General features: G+C 41.2%; 2 protein-coding genes across 6 annotated transcripts in view; one reads left to right on the top strand and one right to left on the bottom strand.

The window, feature by feature from the left end:
• Window positions 1–23,706, top strand: LOC142658662 (uncharacterized). Of its 3 annotated transcripts, XR_012850143.1 has the most exons (4): window positions 1–271; window positions 19,003–19,760; window positions 19,861–20,013; window positions 22,251–23,706. XR_012850143.1 is itself a non-coding variant. In XM_075834256.1 (3 exons), the coding sequence occupies exons 2-3, from the start codon at window positions 19,023–19,025 to the stop codon at window positions 22,319–22,321; spliced, it is 1,062 nt and encodes a 353-aa protein (XP_075690371.1). In that variant the 5' UTR covers window positions 1–131; window positions 19,003–19,022; the 3' UTR covers window positions 22,322–23,706. The 3 variants fall into 3 exon arrangements, 2 of the variants coding, with proteins under 2 accessions (XP_075690371.1, XP_075690370.1); XM_075834256.1 differs by having other exon boundaries at window positions 1–131; window positions 19,003–20,013; XM_075834255.1 differs by having other exon boundaries at window positions 19,003–20,013.
• Window positions 1–23,943, bottom strand: part of LOC142658663 (death domain-containing protein CRADD-like) — a 70,853-nt gene that overhangs the window by 4,545 nt on the left and 42,365 nt on the right. For 2 of the 3 annotated variants that reach the window (XM_075834259.1, XM_075834258.1), the window contains one exon: window positions 22,209–22,310. The gene's annotated coding sequence lies outside the window, so the exon portion shown is untranslated. Of the gene's footprint in view, window positions 1–22,208; window positions 22,330–23,943 lie in introns of those variants that run through there. The other variant, XM_075834260.1, reaches the window with a different exon arrangement.

Genomic DNA, 23,943 nt, shown 5'->3' with positions numbered 1-23,943 from the left:
CACGTGATCGGCGGGGTAGAGGGGAGACCGGGGCAGCCGCTGGGGTTGCATGTTATGATGCTGGACGTGCAGCAAACCCATGGAGCGGATAGCCATGCCTGTGGAATCAGAGGCACCAACATATTAAAGGGGTACTCCCAGCAATCTCTAGGGTGTAGAAAACGGGTGTATATACGGAGCAGGATACATTGGGCATTGCCGTACTTTGACCCGTCTCAGCCGTGTACATGCACAATGCAAATGAAAAAGGGAGATTGCCTGGAAATTTTGAGTGAGTTAGGGGGCCATGTGGCCCTAGTATGGTGGCTGGCAATGCGACTTATTTTCTTTTTTTTTTCATTTTTACAATATAGCCACTTCTTTAGGGTGTGTTCACATCAGCGTTTGGTTTCCATCTGAAGAACCCATCAACGGAAAGGCAAACGGAAACCGTACCTTCCGTTAGCATTACAATTGATTGCAATGGGAATGCTGCCGTTGCTAATGGTTTCCGTTTGTCACCGCTCCGTACGGTTTCTTTCCTTTTGACAGAATCACTAGTCGATTGCATGACCATCGTTTCAATATGCCATAAATGTCTGACAGATGTTGGTCCCGCCTCTGGGACATGCACCTACTTCTAGAACGGGGCCTCCGGACTCCATGCTGTCGCTGAGCCGCGGCCACTGGCTGGTGAGGTGGCCTACGTTTTCCCGTAGCGGTCGGTCACATTTTGTTGCTCTTATAGAAGTGAATGACATCTACGGAATCGGCGTAGCACAGCCAGCTGCAGTGTTTCCAGTACTCGGTAGCTATGGAAACCGCGTGACTCGCTGTGCTACATTGTTTCTGTAACTCCCATTCGTTTCTTTGGGAGTTCCACAAGCAGCCTAGCAAAACGCTCTCTGTTGTTTCAGGAAAATGCGGCCCCCTCGTCAGCCAGTGGCCGTAGTTAACCCCTTAGTGACCACCAATACGCCTTTTCACGTGAGTCACTAAGGGGCCTTAGGCTAGGCTGACGCCTTTTCACGTGAGCCTAGTCCAAGTCCTGCACGGGTCTCCCGTGCAGGCAGGAGCCGGGGCTCTGCTGTCTGATGACAGCTGTGCTCCTGCTCCAACGCCCACGATCGAAGTTTACTTCGATCGCGGCCGTTAAATGCCGCCGTCAACAGCGACCGCGGCATTTAACTTTGTTTACAGAGGGAGTGCGCTCCCTCTGTCACCCATCGGCGGCCCGCAAATGCAATCGCGGTTCTCCGATGGGGTGTCATGGCAACCGGGGGCTTGATAAAAGCCCCCAGGTCTGCCCTGGACATATGCCTGTTAGGACGCGCCGGAGGCACGTCCTAACAGATTGCCTGTCAGATTTACACTGACAGGCAATAATGCTCTGGTATACGAAGTATACCAAAGCATGCAGCGATCTGAAGATCGCATAGTAAAGTCTACTAGTGGGACTAGTGAAATAAATAATAAATGTGAAAAAGATTAATAATAAAAATTACAGTAAAAAAATTAAATAAAACCATTTTTTCCCATAAAAAGTGGTTTTATTTAGTAAAAGTGTAAAAAATAAATGTACACATATATGGTATCGCCGCGACCGTAATGACTCCATTAAAGTTAATATGTAATTTAAACCGCAAGGTGAACACCGTAAAAAAAAACGCAAAAAACAATGGCGAAATTGCAATTTTTTTTCCATTGCCCCCCAAAAAAGTCATAATAAAAATGAATCAATAAGTGCCATGCACCCCAAAACAGTACCAATCAAAACTACGTCTCGTCCCGCAGAAAACAAGCCCAAAAAATCACTACATTGATGGAAAAATAAAAAAGATACGGCTCTTGGAAAGCGACGATGCAAAAGCAAATAATTTTAGTTCAAAAGTGTTTTTATTGTGCAAAAGTCGTAAAACATAAAAAACCTCTACATATGTGGTATCGTCGTAATCGTACCGACCCATAGAATAAAGGTAACATGTTATTTACGCCACACAGTGAACGGTGTCAATTTAAAAACGCATAGAACAATGGTGGAATTTCAGTTTTTTTTTATAATCCCCCCCAAAAAAAGTTAATAAAAAAATTATATGTACCCAAAAATGGTGCTATTAAAAAGTACAACTAATCCTGCACAAAACAAGTCCTCATACAGCTATGTAGACGAAAAAATAAAAAAGTTATAGCTCTTTGAATGCGACTATAGAAAAACGAATAAAATAGCTTGGTCATTAGGGCCTAAAATGGGCTGGTCACTAAGGGGTTAAGGTAGGACATGGGTCAGTGAGCCATTTTCCAGAGATAGGTGCAGGTCCCAGGTGTTGAATGCATGAATCAAATATTTATGGCATATCCGGAAGATATGCCATGAATGTCTAAGATGGGAATAACCCCTTCCCGACATTTGTCGTAAGTGCACGTCATGGAAAGCTAGTGCTTCCTGCAATTTTTCGTACATACGACAAATGGATGACACTGGCTCAGAAGTGGAGTCTGTGCCATCATCCCCAGGTGTCAACTGTATGTTACAGCTGATGCCCTGCTGTAAGGGCTGGAGCCGAAGTTAACTCCGATCTCACCATTAACCCATGAAATGCAGCAGTCAAAAGCGATCGCTGCATTTAAGGTGTTTGCAGCTCATCGCCACCCCAGAAAGGAAATCGCCGGAGTGCTGGTGGCTGCCTAATACTGGCCTCCCGCGCTGCCTAGTATGGAAGCCATCCAGGCCCCACCCAGAGGTGAGGCCTAAAAGGCTTCCGGTACCGACGGCAGGATGGTGCGGGCTCAGAAGCTGAGCCCGTGTCAAAAGCGGCCGGTGGCAGCTGTACGTTACAAGTGATCAAAAAGTTGCATGTATCTAAAAATTATACATATAAAAACAATTAACTCGTCTCACAAAAAACAACCCCTCTTACAGATCAGTCAACAAAATTTTTTTGAAAAGTCATGCCTCTCAGAACATGGCGACAGAAAAATACATTCTTTTACAAAAGTAATTTTATTGTGCAAAAAGTTGTAAAGCTAAAAATGTGGTGCCGCCTAAATCGTACTGAAAGCAGAATAAAGCATGGTGAACGCTGTATAAAAAAAAACGTAACTTCGTCACCTTGCCTAACAAAAAATAGGATAAAAAGTGATCAAAAAGTCGCATGTACCCCAAAATGGTACCAATAATAACTACAGCTCTTCCCGCAAAAAAAACAGCCCTCATACCACTACGTCTATAATAAAAAATAAAATTAGTTAAGGCTCCAATAAGTCAGGAAATAAAAAAAATATGCAGTTGTGCTGACCCGAGGGGAACATTTCTTCTGTTTCAAGAGGTGATTTATCAAAGCCCTAAAATTAGGGAACCAGGAAGGGAAGAACCCCAACATATCTGCTGGAAGTGACGGTGCCCGTTTTATACCAGGACAACACTTCCCAGCAAAATTCCCCAAACTGCAAAGGTACGGAGTGTGGACCAAAACAGGGATAAGTAAGGACATAATTTATCAGTGCGACACTGGCCTGTGCAGAAAAGATTGCTTTACAGCTTAACATATCTATGGATTATTTTATTGTTTTTTTACCCCATTATTATACCACCTGACTATGCCCTGTTGTACTCCGCACAGCTTACATATGCCTCCACATTATAAACGGAAAACACCAGTAATACTCAAACAAAACTACTACCAAGCAAAATCCACGCTCCAAAAGCCAAGTGGCGCTCCCTCCCTTCTGAGCCCTACAGTGTGCCCAAACAGCTGTTTACTTCCACATATATCGCCATGACTAGGAGAATCCTTTTAACAATTTTTGGGGTGTGTATCTCCAGTGGCACAAGCAGGTCACAACATATTTGCCACTGAAATGGCAAATTTACTTTGCACCATCCGCAGCTCAATCACTAATGGAAAAGACCTGTGGGTGAAAATGCTCACTACACCCCTTAATAAGTGCCTTGAAGGGTGTAGTTTCCAAAATGGGGTCACTTCTCAGGGGTTTCTTTTTATTATTTCTCATCTGAGCCTCTGCAGTTGTGAACCAATACTTTGTAAGTCGCCAAATTAGGCCTCAATTTCGTATGGTACTCTTTCACTCCTGAGCTCTGTCGAATGTCCAGGCAAAAGATTAGGGCCACATGTAGGGAGATTCTAAATTAGAGTGCTGTCTTTTCAAGGTGGCACAAGCTAGGCACCACATATTGGCATATATAATATGGCTTAATAAGTGCCTTGAGGGGTTTAGTTTCCAAAATGGGGTCACTTCTGGGGAGTTTTACTGTACTGGTACCTGAGGGGCTTTGCAAATGCAACATGGTGCCCAGAAACCAATCCAGCAAAATCTGCGCTCCAAAAGCCAAGTGGCGCTCCTTCCCTTCTAAGCCATGTCGTGTGCCCAAACATCAGTTTATTACCACATATAAGGTATTTCCGTACTCTGGAGAAAATGCTTTACAAATGTTTGGGGGCTTTTTCTTCTTTATTCCTTGTGGACATTTGTTGTTTTTTTTTTAGCTAAAACTACATCTTATTGGAAAAAAAATGTAATTTTTCATTTTTACGTCTAAATTCTAATACAATCTATGAAAGACCTGTGGGGTCAAAATGCTCACTACACCCCTAGGTGAATTCCTTGTGGGGTGTAGCTTTGAAAATGGGGTCTTATTTGTGGTGTTTCCTTTGTTTTGGCATTACAACCGTCTTCAAACCTCACATGGTGCCTAAAATATAATCTAATAAAAGGACGGCCCCAAAATCCAGAAGGTGCTCTTTTGCTTCTGAGGCCTGTGCTTCAGTCTGTTATCACACTAGGGCCACATGTGGGATATTTCTAAAAATTGCAGAATCTCGGCAATAAATATTGAGTTGCATTTCTCTGGTAAAACCTTCTGTGTTAGAGGAAAAAAATTGATTAAATATAAATTTCTGCAAAAAAAAATTAAATTTGTACATTTTACCTCTACTTTACTTTAATTTTTGTGAAATGCCTAAAGGGTTAACAAACTTTAAATGCTGTTTTGAATACTTTGAGGGGTGCAGTTTTTAAAGTGGGGTGATTTATGGGGGTTCGTATTGTATGGGCCCCTCAAAGCCACTTCACAACTGAACTAGTCCCTGTAAAAATAGCCTTTTGACATTTTCATGAAAATGTGAAATGTTAAATACTTTTGTGTCAAAACAGACAAAAGTATAATAGGTATGATACCTTTATTGGCTAACCATAAAAGTTCTATATGCAGCTTTCAGAGCACAGAGGCCCCTTCTTCAGGCAGTTTACAAATGAATGACTTAGAAAAAAGCACAACATTTAGATGTTACACAAAGACAATTAGTACATGAGGTGATACATCATTAAGATAAGCCGGGGCAATAAAACTGAGGTTATAGGGGTGATGACTTAGGAGTTAAGGCATCTGGAGTCAGTCTGATGGGGGACGTGACGTGTGTCCATGTAGTGGCTCATAAATCCTGGTGTTAGATTGAGGCCTTGTGTCAATGACTGGAATTTTATCATCATCTTGAATTCCCAAATTTTTCTTTCTCTGTTGTTTTTAAAATGACCCTTCAGAATGAGTACCTTTAAATCTGCCAAACTGTGATCAGGTCCAGAGAAATGTTTTCCCACGGGTGTATCCACCTCCTGTTTTATTGTATGTCTGTGAAGATTCATCCTGGTTTGTAGTTTTTGTATGGTTTCCCCAATGTAGATTCCTTTATTGATGCACCTTGTACACAGGATCATGTACACTACATTGGAGGATGTGCAGGAGAACGTGCCAGTGATTTTATAGTCCTGCTGCGTGTTTGGTATGTGGATGGTGTTTGATGACCAGATGTTGGTACAGGTCTTGCATTTTCTACTGTTGCAAGGAAAAGTGCCAGTCTCTGATGGTGGTGAGAGGACACTTCTGACCAGGAGATTCCTTAGGTTTGGTGGCTGTTTGTACGCAAGGAGTGGTAAATCTGGGAATATTTCCTTCAGTTTATTGTCTTTGTTAAATATAGGTTGGAGATCAGCAGCAATTTTCCTCAAGATGTTCATTTGTGGGTTGTATATGACCACTAGGGGAACCCTTCTGTTGTCTTCCTTCTTTTTGTACTCCAGAAGATTGCTCCTTGGAATTCTTGTTGCTCTGTAGATCTGATCATCTATAATCCTTGCATGGTATCCCTGTTGTAGGAATGTATTCCTCAGTGATATCAGGTGTTGTTTTGTGTCTTCACAGTCTGAACAGATCCGTATGTATCGCAGAGCCTGGCTGTAGATGATGGATTTCTTTATGTGTCTCGGATGGAAGCTGTTCCATCTCAGATATGCTGGACGGCCTGTAGGTTTATGGTAGATTGTTGTTTGTATGGTATTGTCTCATGTATATGGTCATGTCCAGAAAATGTATTTGAGATGTAGAGTAGTTGAGAGTGAGTTTGATGGTAGGATGGAACTTGTTGAAGTTTTTATGGAAAGAAAGCAGTTCATGTTCAGAGCCTGTCCAGATTATCAGCAGGTCATCAATGTACCGGAAATATGCTAGAGGTTTAGTTGCGCAGGTTGATAAAAACTCTTCCTCTAGTTTGGCCATGAACAGGTTAGCATATTGTGGTGACATTTTGCTACCCATAGCGCTTCCCATACATTGCAGATATATGTCTTTGTCAAATAAAAAATAATTGTGATGGAGTACGAACCTGATGAGTTGTAGGGCTGGCTCTGTCGCTAGATTGTTCTTTTGAAGAAAGTGTTGGCATGCGGCTATGCCATCCTCATGGGGGATGTTAGAATATAAAGACTCCACATCCATAGTTGCCAATATTGTTCCCTCTGGTAGTGGACCTAGGGCTGAGAGTTTGCAGAGGACGTCTGTGGTGTCCTGGACATAACTGGGTGTGCACCTCACCAAGGGCTTTTGAAGATTTTCCACCCAGCCAGAAATATTCTCAGTTAAAGTCCCAACACCTGAAATGATTGGTCTCCCTGGATTGCCTTCTTTATGTATTTTAGGTAACATGTAGAATGTACCCATTCTGGGATTGTCCGGTATAAGGTCCATTAAACTGTCTGATACAGCGTTGAAATTATTGATGATACGGACAAGTTCTACTGTGTATTGTTTGGTTAAGCAGGGTGTAGTATTTTCTGTCTGAGTTGTCTGTGTGCCTCCTGGATGTAATCAGATGTATTCAGAATCACTACAGCGCCTCCTTTATCAGCTGGTTTGATGATGATGTCTCTGTTGGATTTTAGTGATTTTGTTGCATTCCTTTCCTCCATGCTGAGATTGTGTGTTACTTTGTGTTGTTGGTCCAAGACCTCAGATTTTACTTTTTTTCTGAAGCAGTCTATGTAGTAATCCAGAGTTTGATTGTATCCAGGTTGTGGCGTCCAGTTTGTCATCATCTTCTTTCTTGATGTTTCTTTTCCCATCCCGGCTTGTGATGTCATATCTGTTTTGTCAGAAAAGAATTCTTTCAGCCGCAATCTGCGGAAGTATTCCTCCACGTCACTGCAAAACTGGCCTCTGTCAAGTGGTTTAGTGGGACAAAATGTAAGTCCTTTAGACAGAACATTCATTTCCATTTTGCTAGGTTCATACTGAGAGAGGTTTACAACAGAGGATGGTATATCCAAATGGTTATGTGCATTTTGCTTTCCTTCTTGTATTTTGAGACCCGATTTCTTCCTTAGTCTGTGGAGTTTCTTTTGTTTGCAGATGATAAGTTGATTTTGTAATTTATTGTAGAATTCCTTTAACCGCTTCCCGACCGCCCACTGTATATTCACGTCGGCACTTGCTGGGCTCTGTGCAGTGCCGACGTGAATTCACGGTGGGTGTTAAAAGCGCGATCCGGGTGTCTTAGAGTAGAGCTGACACCCGGATCGCGCTGTTATCACCTGCCTCTGGTCCCGGAGATATGATCGGGACCGGATTAGTTCACGTCCCGGTCATGTGATCGCAGGGAAAGTGTGTTGTAGCAACGAACTGGAAAGTTTGTTACTACAACAAACTTTCCCGGGGACCGATTGCGGGTGCTGCAGTCGGTTATAAGGCAGAACCGGGGGCCATATAACAGCCCCCGGGTCTGCCATGCACAGCAGCCTATGAGAACCAGCCGGAGGCAGGTCCTCATAAGCTTCCTGTCAGTGTGACTCTCAGCGTCACACTGACAGTTTATAATACGTTACACTACCTAGGTAGTGTAATGTATTATAGCAGCGATCAGTGCTGCCAGGCTTCAAGTAAAAAGTAAAAAATAAAGTAATAAAAAAGTTTTATAAAAGTGTAAAAACAAGTTATAAAAGTTACAAAAAAAAAGAATGCTTTTTTTCCTATAATAAGACTTTTATTATAGGAAAAAAATGAAAATGTTAAAAAAAAGTACACATATTTGGTATCACCGCGTTCGTAACGACCCAAACTATAAAACTATAATAATATTTTTCCCGCACGGTGAACACCGCAAAAAAGAATAATTAAAAAACAATGTCAGAATCACTTTTTTTTTGGTCATCAACCCTCCCAAAATATAGAATGAAAAAGTGATCAAAAAGTCGCATGTACCCCAAAATAATACCAATAAAAACTACAACCTGTCCCGGAAAAAACAAGCCCTTACACCGCTTTTTTGACGGAAAAATATAAAATTATGGCTCTCAGAATATGGTGACACAAAAAATAAATAATTTTATCAAAGTGATTTTATTGCGCAATCGCCACAAAACATAAAAAACCTATATACATATGGTATCGCCGTAATCGTACCGACCCGCAGAATAAAGTAAAATGTCATTTATACCGCACGGTGAATACTGTAAAAAAAAATAAATACAAAAAACATTGTCAGAATTTATGTTTCTGTCACTTTGCTTCCAAAAAAATCTAATAAAATGTGATTTAAAAAAATCACATGTACCCTAAAATGGTACCAATGAAAAGTACAGATTGTCCCACAACAAATAAGCCCTCACACGGCTCCGTTGGAGAAAAAATAAAAAAGTTCTGGCTCTCAGAATATGGCGATGCAAAATGTGCAGAGTGTTCCAAAAGCAGATGAGATCGGGCGACCATTTATCAGTGCGACACCGGCCACATATCTGCGAATTATTATTTATGTGCCCCATTATTATACCCTCTTATTATGCCCTGATGTACTCCGCACAGATTACATATACCCCCACATCATAAACTGAAATACCAGCAAAACCCCAAACAGAACAGTTACCAAGCAAAATCTGCGCTCCAAAAGCCAAATGGTGTTCCCTCCCTTTTGAGCCCCACAGCGTGCCCAAACACCAGCTTACGTCCACATATATGACATTTTATATCCGGGAGAACCCGCTCAACATTGTATGAGGTATTTGTCTTCAGTGGCACAAACTGGGCACAATATATTGTGCATTAAAATGGCATATCAGTGGAAAATTTTAATTTTCACTTTGCACCATCCGCTGCGCATTAACGCCTTGGCGCACCACGACTTAATAGCATGTCGTGGTGCGAGGGGTTATTTATGGAGCGGGCTCATGCGCTGTGCACGCTCCATATTCTGCAGGTGTCCGCTGTGTATTACAGCTGACACCCGGGACTAACGGACAGGAACAGCGATCGCGCTGTTACAGGAGCATGTAAAATGACATTATAATACAATACATTAGTATTGCAGTGTATTGTACCAGCGACCTAATGATCGCTCGTTCCAGTCCCCTAAAGGGACTTTTGGGAGGTTTCCACTGTTTTGGTACCTCAGTGGCTTTGCATATGCGACATGACACCCGAAAACCATTCCAGCTAAATTTGAGCTCCAAAAGCCAAATATTGTTCCTTCCCTCCTGAGTCCTGCCGTGGGTCCAAACAGCAGTTTATTACCACATATGGCGTATTGCTGTAATCAGGACAAATTGCTTTACAAATTTTGGGGTCATTTTTCTCCCATTATAAAAATTAAACATTTCTATGTTTTTTCAGAAAAAAGTAGATTTTCATTTTCACGGCCTAATTCCACTAAATTCAGCAAAAAAACTGTGGTGTCAAAATTCTAACTATACCCCTAGAACAATTCCTTGAGGGGTGTAATCTTCAAAATGGGGTCAGTTTTGGGGGGATTCCACTGTTTTTCTTACTCCAGGGCGTTGCAAACGCGACATGGAACTGAAAACCAATCCAGCAAAATCTGCGCTTTAAAATCCAAATGGCGCTCCTTCCCTTCTGAGCTCTGCCGTGGGTCCAAACAGCAGTTTAGTACCACATATGGGGTATTGGCGTAATCGGGAGAAGTAGCTTTACAAGTTCTGGGGTGCTTTTTAATCTTTATTCCTTGCAAATATTTTTTTTTATATTTTTTCAGAAAAAAATTAGATTTTCACTTTCACAGACAAATTCCAATAAATATAGCAAAATACCTGTGGGGTCAAGATGCTAACTATACCCCTAGATAAATTCCTTGAGGTGTGTAGTTTCCAAAACCGTCTCACTTTTGGGGGATTTCCACTGTTTTGGCACCACAAGACCTCTTCAAACCTGACATGGTGCCTAAAATATATTCTAAAAAAAGGAGGCCCCAAAATCCACTAGGTGCTACTTTGCTTCTGAGGCCGGTGTTTCAGTCCATTATCACACTAGAGCCACATGTGGGATATTTCTAAAAACTGCAGAATCTGGGCAATAAATATTGAGTTGCATTTCTCGGGTAAAACCTTCTGTGTTACAGAAAAAAATGAATTTCAGCAAAAAAAATTAAATTTGTAAATTTCACCTCTACTTTGCTTTAATTCCTGTGAAGCGCCTAATGGGTTAAGAAACTTTCTGAATGCTATTTTGAATACTTTGAGGGGTGCAGTTTTTAATATGGGGTGATTTATGGGGTCTATCTAGTACATAAGGCCCTCAGTGCCACTTCAGAACTGAACTGGTCCCTGTAAAAACAGCCTTTTGAAATTTTCTTGAAAACGTGAGAAATTGCTGCTAAAGTTCTAAACGTTGTAACGTCCTAGAAAAATAAAATAATGTTAAAAAAACTATGCAAATATAAAGTAGACATATGGAATATATAAAATAGTAACTATTTTGTGTGGTATTACTATCTGTTTTACAAGCAGATACATTTAAAATGAGAAAAATCATAATTTTTGCAAATTTTCTAAAAATTTTGGTGTTTTTCACAAATAAGCAATGAATTTATTGACCACATTTTTCCACTAACATAAAGTACAATATGTCACGAGAAAACAATCTCAGAATCGATTTGGATAGGCAAAAGCATTCCGGAGTTATTACCACATAAAGAGACACATGTCAGATTTGAGAAAATGGGGCCGGTCATGAAGGTCAAAATGAGCTCGGTCTTGAAAGGGTTAATACTTGCTTGGTTAGACTTGATCCATGTCCTTGTATTGTATCACTTAGGGAATTAATCTCATTTTGGATGGTTCTTTTCTGATGAAAATGTGAGAAATTTCTGCTAAACTTCTAAGCCTTGTAACGTCCTAGAAAAATAAAAGGATGTTCTAAAAACGATGCCAATCTAAAGTACACATATGGGAAATGTTAATTAGCAACTATTTGTGTGGTATTACTTACTACCTGTCTTACAAGCAGATACATGTAAATTTAGAAAAATGCAAATTTTTGTAATTTTTCGCAAAATTTTGGTGTTTTTCACAAAGGATGCAGCCTTGTTAGAGCCCATTTTTCAAATCTGACAGATTTCACTTTATGTGGTAATAACATCGGAATGCTTAAACCTATCCAAGCGATTCTGAGATTGTTTTCTCGTGAAACATTGGGCTTCATGATAGTGGTTAAATTTGGTCGATATATTCAGTGTTTATTTATGAAAAATTGCAAAATGTAGAGAAAATGTTGAAAAAATAGCATTTTTCTGAGTTTAAATACATCAGCTTGTAAAACAGACGGTTATACCCCCCAAAATAGTTACTAGTTCACATTTCTCATATGTCTACTTTTGATTGGCATTGTTTTTTGAATTTTTTTTTATTTTTCTTGGACGTTACAAGACTTAGGGTATGTTCACACGGCAGCGTCCGTTGCGGCTGAAATTACGGTGCTGTTTTCAGGAGAAAACAGCACCGTAATTTCAGCCATAATGGCATGTGCAAGCGTCTTTCGCTGCGTCCATTACGGACGTAATTGGAGCTGTTTTTGCATGGAGTCCATGGAAAACGGCTCCATTTACGTCTGAAGAAGTGACAGGCACTTCTTTGACACGGGCGTCTTTTTTACGCGCCGCCTTTTGACAGCGGCGCGTAAAAAAAATGACCGTCGGCATAGAGCATCGTAAGACCCATTCAAATGAATGGGCAGATGTTTGCCAACGCTTTTGAGCCGCATTTTCGGACGTAATTCGGGGCTAAAACGCCCGAAATACGTCCGTAAATAGTGTGTGTGAACCCAGCCTTAGAACATAAACAGCAATTTCTCATATTTTTAAGAAAATTTCAAAAGCCTTTTTTTAAGGTACCTGTTCAGTGCTGAAGTGGCTTTGAGGGGCCTATGTATTAGAAACCCCCATAAAACACCCCATTTTAAAAACTAGACCCCTCAAAGTATTCAAAACAGCATTTAGAAAGTATTTTTTAACCCTTTAGGAATTTCGCAGGAATTAAAGCAAAGTGATGGAGAAATTTGCAAATTTCATTTTTCTTGCTGAATTTCAATTTGATTCCATTTTTTTCTGTAACACAGAAGGTTTTACCAGAGAAACACTACTAATTATGTATTGTCCAGATTCTGTCGTTTTTAGAAATGTCCCACATGTGGGCTCGTGGACTAAAACACAAGCCCCAGAAGCAAACAAGCACCTAGTGCATTTTGGGGCCTCTTTTTTATTAGAATATATTTTAGGCAGCATGCCAGATTTGAAGAGGTGTTGAGGTGACAAAACAGTAGGAATCCCCCAAAAGTGACCCCATTTTGGAAACTACACCCCTCAAGGAATTAATTTATGGTTGTTACCATTTTGACCACACAGATTTTTAACAGCACGTAATTGTCCTGAGTGTGGCAATACCCAATTTGTGGTGATAAACTCCTTCTGAGCCCTCCCATAGGCCCAAACGGCAAAGGAGCGCTATGTGTTTGGTGGAGTCCAGATTTTGCTGGATTGGTTTTCGGGTGCCATGTCGCATTTGCAGAGCCCCAGAGGTATTAAATCAATGGAAACCCACCAGAAGTGACCCTATTTTGGAAACCGCTCAAGGAATTGATTTATGGTTGCTGTGACCATTTTGACCGCACAGTTTTTTCACAGCATGTATTTGAATTGGGCTGTGAAATTAAAAAAATAGAATTTTTTCCAATAAGATGTAATTTTTTATCAAAATTTCTTATTTTCACAGGGAACAAAATACCCCATTTTGTTGCCCAATTTGTCCTGAGTGTGGCAATACCCCATTTGTGGTGATAAACTGCAGTTTGGGCCCATGGGAGGGCTCAGAAGGAAAGGACCACCATTTGGCCTTCTTGAGTTTTTCTGGTGCTGTCATGTATGCAGAAGCCCCCGAGGTACCAGTACAGTTGAAACCCCAGAGAAGTGACCCCATTTTAAAAACTACACCCCTTAAGACATTCATCTAGAGGTGTAGTGAGCATTTTGACCCCACAGGTATTGTGTAAAAGGTAATGCGCAGCAGATGGTGCAGTGTGAGATTTGCAATTTTCTAATAATCTATGCCATTTCAGTGTCTAATATATTGTGCCCAGCATGCGCCACCTGAGTTATACACACCATAAACTGTAATGTGGGTTCTCCTGGGTACGGCACTAACCTACATGTGGCTGTTAGATGCCTGGGCACACAGCAGGGCTCAGAAGGGAAAGATGAGGGGGATAAGCTGTGCGGAGTGCGTCGGGGTAGATGAAAAATCTAAGGGATGTATGATAAATTTTAAAACACTTTCATACAGAGCCCTGCTTTTTCGGGACACGCGTCACATTGATATATTGTGTCCTCCCTTATCCCCCTCTTATAGCAGACTTTTGCTCCTCTTTTGACTTTTTCCCTTCTTGCCAGTTTGGGGAACTTCTTCCGGAAAGTGTTGCCCTGGTACGATGCCTGTGGCCTCGCTTCCAGAAGAGCTAAATAAAAGTGGAAAAAAAGGGACCAGCGGCGCTGCTATAGTAACGATGTCACAGTTGCATAAACATGAAATGAAAGTATTTATTTGCAGATATCTGTGACATCGTTACTATAGCAGCGCCGCTGGTCCCTTTTTTTCGACTTTTATTTAGCTCTTCCTTTGACAGCAAACCTGTTTTGCTTGTGTATGGACCTGGCAGCAGCTTTCTTGCTTTTGAGACACCTAATGGTGTCCACAATCTAAGGTGAGCAATTTTCTTGTCGATTAATTGCTCCCGTGTTCTTTATCGTTTTCATCTGCACTATGTGGCGCCGTGTCTGTTTTATTCTATTCTAGTCGCTTCCAGAAGTACTGGGTGCCCCCTTCTTGGTCCCTAAAGATTAGGTTCTTGATAATGATGTGCACGGCCAGCTTCTTATACTACACCGCATGGCGCTGTAGGGCTTCAGGACTTGATCTGACAAGTCCACCCCTCCCATGTACCTATTGTAGTCCAGGATGCAGTCTGGTTTATGGGTCTCTGTACTGGTACCTCGTACGGTACGTGGGTACTGGTGTGGCCATGTATTGTTGTCAATACAAGGACATCTCTCTTGTCCTTGTACTTGACACACAATATGTTGCTGCTGGATTGTGCCCTGCTCTCACCCCTTCTGAGTGTTTGCCCAAGCAGAGGCTTAGGGAGGTCTCTCAGATTTCTTCTAGCAGTGCCGCATGCCGTAATACTTCTGGAAGCTAGGCACTTGAAGAGTGGGAAGCTGGTATAAAAGTTATCCAGGTAGAGGTGGTAACCCTGGTCCAGCAGTGGGTGCACCAAATCCCACACAATTTTTGCATTACCTCCCAGTAAGGGGGGGGGGGGCATTCTGGGAGCTGAATACTGGTGTCCTTCCCTTTATATATCCTAAATCTGTAGGTATACCCTGATGCACTCTCGCACAGCTTATACATCTTCACGCCATTCCTTGCCCTCTTACTCGGCAGGAACTGACGGAATTGAAGCCTCCCTTTAAAATCTACCAAGGACTCATCAATAGAAATACACTTCTTGGGGTGTATGCTTGGGAAAACCGGGCACTGAAACGGTCTAATAGGGGTCTCCGTTTATACAAACGGTCAAAACTGGGGCCATCTCAAGGTGGGCACGGCTCATTATCAGTATAATGTAAGAAGCGAAGAATTGCCTCATTTATTTTTTTTAGGTTCCAGTTCAGTACTGAAGTTGCTTTGAGGGGCCTATATATTAGACACACCTATGAAACACCCCATTTTAGAAACTAGACCCCTCAAAGTATTCACAACAGCATATAGAACGTTTATGAACCCTTGAGGTGTTTCACAGGAATTTAGAGCAAAGTGGAGGTGAAATTTACATATTTATTTTTTTTATGAGAAAATCCTTTTTATAACATTTTTTTTCTATAACACAAAAGGATTTATCAGAGAAACGCAACTCAATATTTATTGCCCAGATTCTGCTTTTTTGAGAAATATCCCACATGTGGCCCTAGTGTGGTAATGGACTGAAGCACCGGCCTCTGAAGCAAAGGAGCACCTAGTAGATTTTGAGGCCTCCATTTTATTAGGCACCATGTCCGGTTTGAAGAGGTCTTGTGGTGCCAAAACAGTGGAAACCCCCCTTTTTGATCAGTTTTTATTCTATTTTTAAGTGGCGCGGTGACTAAAAAACAGCAATTCTACCATTGTTTTTTTATTCTATTTTTTTACAGCGTTCACCGTGCGCTATAAATGACTTATTCACTTTATTCTGCGGGGCGATACGATTACGGCGATACCAGATGTTTATATGTTTTTTTTATGTCTTATGGCGTTTGCACAATAAAATACGTTTTGTAAACAATCATTTACTTTTTGTGTTGCAATATTCTAAGAGCCATAACGTTTTTATTTTTCAATCAAGAAAGCCGTGCGAGGACTTATTTTTTGCGTAACGAACTGTAGTTTCGATCAGTACCATTTTTCGGTACATGCGACTTTTTGATCTCCTTTTTATTCCATTTTTTGGGAGGTGAAGTGACCAAACAATTGTGATTGTGGTACGGTTTATTATTATTTTCTTTTACGGCGTTCACCCTGCGGGATAAATAAGGAAATCATTTTGTAGTTCAGACCGTTACGGACGCGGTGATACCAATTATGTATAGTTTATTTGTTTGCTTATATATTTTTATTAATAATAAAGGACTGATAAGGGAAAAAGGGGGATTTTTACTTTTATTACTTCTAAAACTTTTATTTTCTTATTTTTACACAACTTCTTTTTTAAACTTTATTACTTTGTCCCACTAGGGGACTTGAGGGCAGGAGGCCCTGATCGCAATTCTACATGCGTAGTGCAGTGTATTAGAGATGTCAGCTACTCACTGACAGCAAGCATAGTGGGTCCTGACTTTGTCAGGACCCACTAGGCTTCCGTCGATGGCATAACCGGACGCCATGGTTAGGTGTCCGGTTGCCATAGTCACCATCGCCGGCCGTTATCGTGTAGCAGGCCGGCGATGGCAGCTTAACCCCTAAAAAGCCGCGATAAAAGGGGATAATCAGCGGGGACACAGCAATCGGTCCCCGCTATAGGAGCTGCGGCAACCATTGTACAAGACAGCAGCTGTCACAGCTCCTGCATGTGTCCGGAAGACAGCCGAAATGGCCGTTACTCCCGTGACGTACTATTCCGTCATGGAGCGCGAACGGAATGGTTTCCATGACGGAATAGTATGTCACTGAGCGTTAAGGGGTTAAAACAAGTACACATATTTGGTATCAACACATTCGTAACGTCCCAAGCTATAAAACTATAATGTTATTTTTCCCACACGTTGAACACCGCAAAAAAAATTAATGAAAAACGATGCCAGCAACATTAAAAAAAAACTATATACACATTTGATATGGCTGTAATCGTACCGACTTGCAGAATAAAGTCAAATGTCATTTATTGCGCACGGCGAACGCCGTAAGAAATAAAGAGTTTAAAACCTCAAAATCGCAGTTTTTTGTTCACCTTAGCTCTAAAAAAATGTAATAAAAAGTGATCAAGAAGTTGTATGTGCCATAATATGATACCAATAAAAGCTACAGCTCGTAAATGTGCCATAATATGATACCAATAAAAGATATGTCCTCACACTGCTCAATTGACCAAAAAATAAAAAAGTTATGCCTCTCAGAATGTGATGATACAAAACTATTTTTTTTTTAACAAATAGTCTTTTCTTTGTAAAAGTAGTAAAATATAAAAAAAACCTATATAAATTTGGTATCACTGTAATTGTATTGAGACGCACAATAAAATTAAGTTACGAAAACAAAAAGAGAACCACGAGTCACAAGGCTACATGTAATGTAAAAAAGTACACTTTTTATTGCATATAAATACATCAACATATAAGATATAACACATATAATGATAAAAACACAACGAGGTATCTAAAAGACGACAGGTAATGTCTGGATCACGTAGCAAGGGGGTCAAATCGCAGGAAGTATATGTATATGAGCCCCTAGTCAAAAAATGACAGGATATATATTCCACCTATACACAGGGACATGTATGTGGTAGACACTAAATATGAGTGGAAAATCAAGTAATAAGTGCGTATAATGCACAGGTGTACGTTACACACCGTCTACTGACTAGCTTGTTACAATGATAGCACTAGACATGTCCCCACATATCATGAACGTCCCCTTTAGTAACTTATAAAAAGGTTTTCCCAACAGAAAGAAGAAGGGGGACCCCCTATATCAAGTATCACATAGGGAATATGCCGTGTATGTATCCAATGGTGAACAGCAGGGCCCGTCCGGCAAGTACCAGAGGGAGCCCCTAAATCAAACACTTACCCATATCTGCAATATTGCGCCTGCGATCCACGTGATCCCCGTAACAGAAAAATGATACTAACACCCCAACGCGCGTTTCGCTGTTCTAGCTTCCTCAGGGGGTATAATCTCAAATATATCCTGTGCACCTTATATATTGTCCCTCATTATGCTGACTCGAACGTTCCGTGTGAAATCACTCCTCCTTGGTCAACGGCGCCGTTGACCAAGGAGGAGTGATTTCACACGGAACGTTCGAGTCAGCATAATGAGGGACAATATATAAGGTGCACAGGATATATTTGAGATTATACCCCCTGAGGAAGCTAGAACAGCGAAACGCGCGTTGGGGTGTTAATATCATTTTTCTTTTACGGGGATCACGTGGATCGCAGGCGCAATATTGCAGATATGGGTAAGTGTTTGATTTAGGGGCTCCCTCTGGTACTTGCCGGACGGGCCCTGCTGTTCACCATTGGATACATACACGGCATATTCCCTATGTGATACTTGATATAGGGGGTCCCCCTTCTTCTTTCTGTTGGGAAAACCTTTTTATAAGTTACTAAAGGGGACGTTCATGATATGTGGGGACATGTCTAGTGCTATCATTGTAACAAGCTAGTCAGTAGACGGTGTGTAACGTACACCTGTGCATTATACGCACTTATTACTTGATTTTCCACTCATTTTTAGTGTCTACCACATACATGTCCCTGTGTATAGGTGGAATATATATCCTGTCATTTTTTGACTAGGGGCTCATATACATATACTTCCTGCGATTTGACCCCCTTGCTACGTGATCCAGACATTACCTGTCGTCTTTTAGATACCTCGTTGTGTTTTTATCATTATATGTGTTATATCTTATATGTTGATGTATTTATATGCAATAAAAAGTGTACTTTTTTACATTACATGTAGCCTTGTGACTCGTGGTTCTCTTTTTGTTTTCGTATGATATAGTAGAGTCCTGCTACTCTTTGATTTAATAGTTTGGGGGTACGTTGCACACATGTGCTGATCAGTACCTAACCATTTACCTGCTCCTGTGAGACATCTATTTATAAATTGTATTTTCTGTGTTCTTCACAGCTTCTGGCTCCAGGCCCAATATGGATTTTCGATTGCGAGACCAATCGTGGATCTCGCAACTCAATGAGGTTTTCAAAGAGGATTTTAACTTGCTTTTAGATAGCAATGGCAAAGATACGAGGGTACTGATTAATAGGCTCAAAGAATTGCTCAAATTAAGAACAAAAATATGGTGGAATAAGGCCTTCTTGGATAGATACCTAAGTAAAGGCCTGATTCCAAGAGGCCTGAGAATACAGGTCTTCCCCTCTTTTTCCATTGAGGAAGATAATTTCAAGGATAAATGGGAAATCTTATCTACGACCTGTTCACGGGGCTTCATGGATCTCCTGATCCAGTCAAATATTGCCACTCTGGTGGGAATTGAAAAGGAAATTGATGAAATACAAGTGTCCCTTAAAAAAGATCTCTCCAACGATGCTCTAGACAAATTAAATATAGATCTAGACAAAGAGTTCCAGAAATGGGAACAGGAGATATGCTCCATTAAAACCAAAAAGTTTCAGAGGGATGTCGCTGATTTTCAGCAGGGCAGAGTATTTAAATGGCGGCAAGGAAGGCCACGTACTAATTCCCGCTCCAGATCAGGGTCCATATCCTCTCAAACCTCAGATGAACACACAGGGAACAGATGGAATGGAGAAATGGCGTCAAACAAACAAGATCCTATTTTTCCGAGGAGAAATAGAGAGAGGCAAGTCGCTAAGCGTAAGACCCCTTCTCCCTATCAAAGGAGTAAAAAGTCAAAAAACCTTGAGGTAATTAATCTATCTAAGCATACCCTCTCCGACACACAATGTGATATTTTGAACAAGGGACTAACGTTTTCTCCTAGTAATTCATTTGATTACTTCACAGCTCTAAAGGATCTTCATCTGTTTTCACGGAAGCTGATCCTGAGGAAACTGCACAGTAGGGGTGACCTCGATATGGGCTTGAATAGTGCAATGGAAAGAGAAACCCTGGCAGCTCTAGAGGAGCTGTTACATGAACAAATTTCCCCGCAACAAGGTGGGTTTCCATCCTCGGTACTTCCCAGATCAACAAGGTTTCCCCCCATGTCCCTTTGCCCACAGGTGGAAATTTTCACCAAACTAGTGATGGAGGATTTCCAACAGATCTCAATTAACAAACACTATGATAACCTGACGGCAAATCAAAGAATAGCACTTAAACAACTACAATCTTATAAAGATGTTGTGTATAAACCAGCGGACAAGGGGGGAAACATTGTGATCTGGCCAACCAACCTATATGAGAGGGAGGCTTTCCGTCAGTTGAGGGACAAACAGACATACGAGAAGCTCTCATACAGTCCCATAAGTACTTTTTCCTCAGAACTGGGCAAAATACTAGATATGGCATTGGAGAAAGGAATAATCCCCAAAAAAGTGTTTGACGGCCTTATGGTCCAATACCCTAAAATCCCCACTTTCTATCTGTTACCCAAAGTTCATAAAAATCCACTGGAACCACCGGGGAGACCCATAGTGTCGGGGATAGACGGGCTATGCGACCCGATATGTAGGTTTATTGACTTTTATTTAAAACCGCTAGTTGAAACACTGCCCTCTTACTTAAAAGATACAACGGATTTGCTCACTAAAATGGATGGGATTGTACTGGAATCAGATATGCTGCTGGTGACGGCGGATGTCGAGTCTTTATATACAAGCATTCGACATCGCGATGGGGTGACTGCGGTCCGCTTCTTTTTGGAGGTGAGCAACTGGGACAGCCTGATGAGAGATCTGATTATCGAACTTTTGGAATATATACTTACCCACAATTTGTTCGTGTTCAAAGATACCTTCTATGTACAAAAGCAGGGCACTGCAATGGGTGCGGCATGCGCTCCGGCATATGCAAACCTGTTTCTCGGTTTCTGGGAGAGACAGGTGTTGCAGGATGGCGGCGCCCGTGCCGCTGACCATGTGCAGTGCTGGCTGCGCTACATAGATGATGTATTCATCATCTGGCAGGGCAGCGAGCAATTGCTGAATGAATTTATGGAGGCATTGAATACGAATACATTCAACATCAAATTGACATTTACTTCTGATACACGTAGAGTGGATTTTTTGGATGTGACTATTGAGGCGGACGCAGAGGGAGCATTACAGACTGATGTCTTTAGAAAAGAGACGTCGGTTAACTCCCTGCTGCATGCCACCTCAGCACATCCACACTCCACCACCAGAGCTGTCCCAGTTGGTCAATTTCTTAGAATGAAGCGGATTTGCTCCTCTGAGGAAAAATTTGAGGAACAATCACAGGACCTCAAAGAGAGATTTCTAGCTCGGGGCTATAGCCAAAGATGTATAAAACAGGGATATAGTCGTGCAAAAAACACAGAACGCAAGAACCTGTTACATCTGACAGGTGTAAAAAAGAAGGATCAGATGGATAATAAAATTAGATTTATCTCCACTTTTAACAACCAGTGGCAAACTATGCGATCAGTTCTGGAGAAACATTGGTCGATTTTGCACACTGAACCTGTATTCTCAAAGGCTTTACCAACTTACCCCCAGATGACGGCGAGGAGAAATAAAAATCTGAGAGACATACTGGTAAAGAGCCACTATGTGCCACTGCAATCCAACCCATTCTCTACACGAGGCCCAATTCAGGGATGTTATCCCTGTGGGGACTGCGTAGAATGCGTCAATATAGTACGGACAACTTCCTTTAATTCCGTGAAAGACAAACGCCTGTTTAAAATCTTGCATTACATCTCATGCAATACGACCCATGTCATTTACTATGCAACATGTGGATGTCCCAAGGTATATATTGGGTTAACATCTAGACAACTCAGGGTCCGGGTCCGTGAACATGTGAGGGATATCCTAGCTGCGAAGGATATTAGTGATGTTACGCTATTGAAGACGATCCCGAGACATTTCAAACTATACCATGGATGTGACCCAAAAACCTTTCTGGCACGGGGCATAGACTTGGTACATTGTGGTGTGAGAGGGGGTAATGCTAATAAGATTCTAGCACAAAAGGAGTGCAGGTGGATCACCACCCTTGGAACCATGACCCCTCTGGGTCTGAATGAGAAATTGAGCTTCTCTGCCTTTTTATAGATCATAGGAAACTACCTAATATCTATACAAATAACAATAACGATAGAATTGTCCATTGCTTATTTAATATTTTGAGGTGATTTTAATGTGTTTTTTGTGCATTTGTCCTACCTTTTTCTGTTATTGATTGTGCGTTCTTGTATCCTGGTCTAGACCTTGTTGAACCCTCCCACTGTGAGTTGTCCTTCTGGATGGTTGCGCTATTGGAAACATCTGAAAAATAAAGATCTGATTAATAATTGGCGGACATAGAGATGAGAAATATGAACACTCTATCCCTCTATAGATACATTGTTATACAATTTAGATATGTAATTGATGGTGTGCTATTTACTGTACGCTGCTAGTGTCGGAATATTATTGTAATAACTTTTCTCTTCCCTTCATTTTTAATGATGGATAATGTATGTGTGCTCCTTATGCGCATGTTGTACACCTCTGTTTGATATACTGTAGATGGTACAATGTTCAGTATCACTTTTAATGTCCTTCACTCTCTGTGGTTCACGACCTATTGGGTCATGCTTCACTTTACACTGTAAATTATCAAATATTTTCTTATTGACTTCTGTCACTTATCCCTTTTTTCAAGTTCGAGTGAAATTTTGGTACGATACAACTAACACGAGTACGTAGCAGCCTTATTGTAATAGACTTTTTGTGGCCCTTTTGCATGGTATAAATCATATTATTATTTATTATTGAGTGTTTATCGCTTTTTCACTATTAATGGAATTGTTTCATGCATATGTTATGATTTCCTCATAATTTTGCACTATTTTTATCACAATATATCCATAATTGATGGCAGTTGTGTTAATACATGCTATCTTATTTGGGTATTTTTCCCAGCACTCATTTTCACATACATGTTAAGGGGCATATACCGTTTATATTCCTACAGTGACATAGCATTAGACAGTAGCAGAGAGAGAGGTACACATATCTATTAGATACTCACGATACTTTGGGGGAGCGCGTGCTTTAGGGTTGTCGGATCTGTCCCTCTTTCTCCTCTCGTCTATACGCCGTCTGCGCGCTGTCGTTGTCTCCATGGGGACATGTCACCGGAGACACGCGTGCGCATTGGTGGTGTGACGACAGGCGACTGAGGTAACATGACCTTTGACTTTACCCTGCGCATGCGCCGTTGACCAAGGAGGAGTGATTTCACACGGAACGTTCGAGTCAGCATAATGAGGGACAATATATAAGGTGCACAGGATATATTTGAGATTATACCCCCTGAGGAAGCTAGAACAGCGAAACGCGCGTTGGGGTGTTAGTATCATTTTTCTGTTACGGGGATCACGTGGATCGCAGGCGCAATATTGCAGATATGGGTAAGTGTTTGATTTAGGGGCTCCCTCTGGTACTTGCCGGACGGGCCCTGCTGTTCACCATTGGATACATACACGGCATATTCCCTATGTGATACTTGATATAGGGGGTCCCCCTTCTTCTTTCTGTTGGGAAAACCTTTTTATAAGTTACTAAAGGGGACGTTCATGATATGTGGGGACATGTCTAGTGCTATCATTGTAACAAGCTAGTCAGTAGACGGTGTGTAACGTACACCTGTGCATTATACGCACTTATTACTTGATTTTCCACTCATTTTTAGTGTCTACCACATACATGTCACTGTGTATAGGTGGAATATATATCCTGTCATTTTTTGACTAGGGGCTCATATACATATACTTCCTGCGATTTGACCCCCTTGCTACGTGATCCAGACATTACCTGTCGTCTTTTAGATACCTCGTTGTGTTTTTATCATTATATGTGTTATATCTTATATGTTGATGTATTTATATGCAATAAAAAGTGTACTTTTTTACAT

Source organism: Rhinoderma darwinii, chromosome 8 (genome assembly GCF_050947455.1).
Source record: "Rhinoderma darwinii isolate aRhiDar2 chromosome 8, aRhiDar2.hap1, whole genome shotgun sequence".
Taxonomy (NCBI): Eukaryota; Metazoa; Chordata; class Amphibia; order Anura; family Rhinodermatidae; genus Rhinoderma; species Rhinoderma darwinii.
This window is presented reverse-complemented; position numbering and strand designations above follow the sequence as displayed.

Excerpts from the sequence above, each read along its gene's own strand:
- LOC142658662 (XM_075834255.1), top strand. The coding sequence starts at position 55 with ATGATGCTGGACGTGCAGCAAACCCATGGAGCGGATAGCCATGCCTGT. Across the intron at positions 272-19,002 it reads AGATTGCCTGGAAATTTTGA|CTTCTGGCTCCAGGCCCAAT; the intron begins GTGAGTTAGGGG and ends TGTTCTTCACAG. Across the intron at positions 20,014-22,250 it reads ACAAATTTCCCCGCAACAAG|ACCTTGTTGAACCCTCCCAC; the intron begins GTGGGTTTCCAT and ends ATCCTGGTCTAG.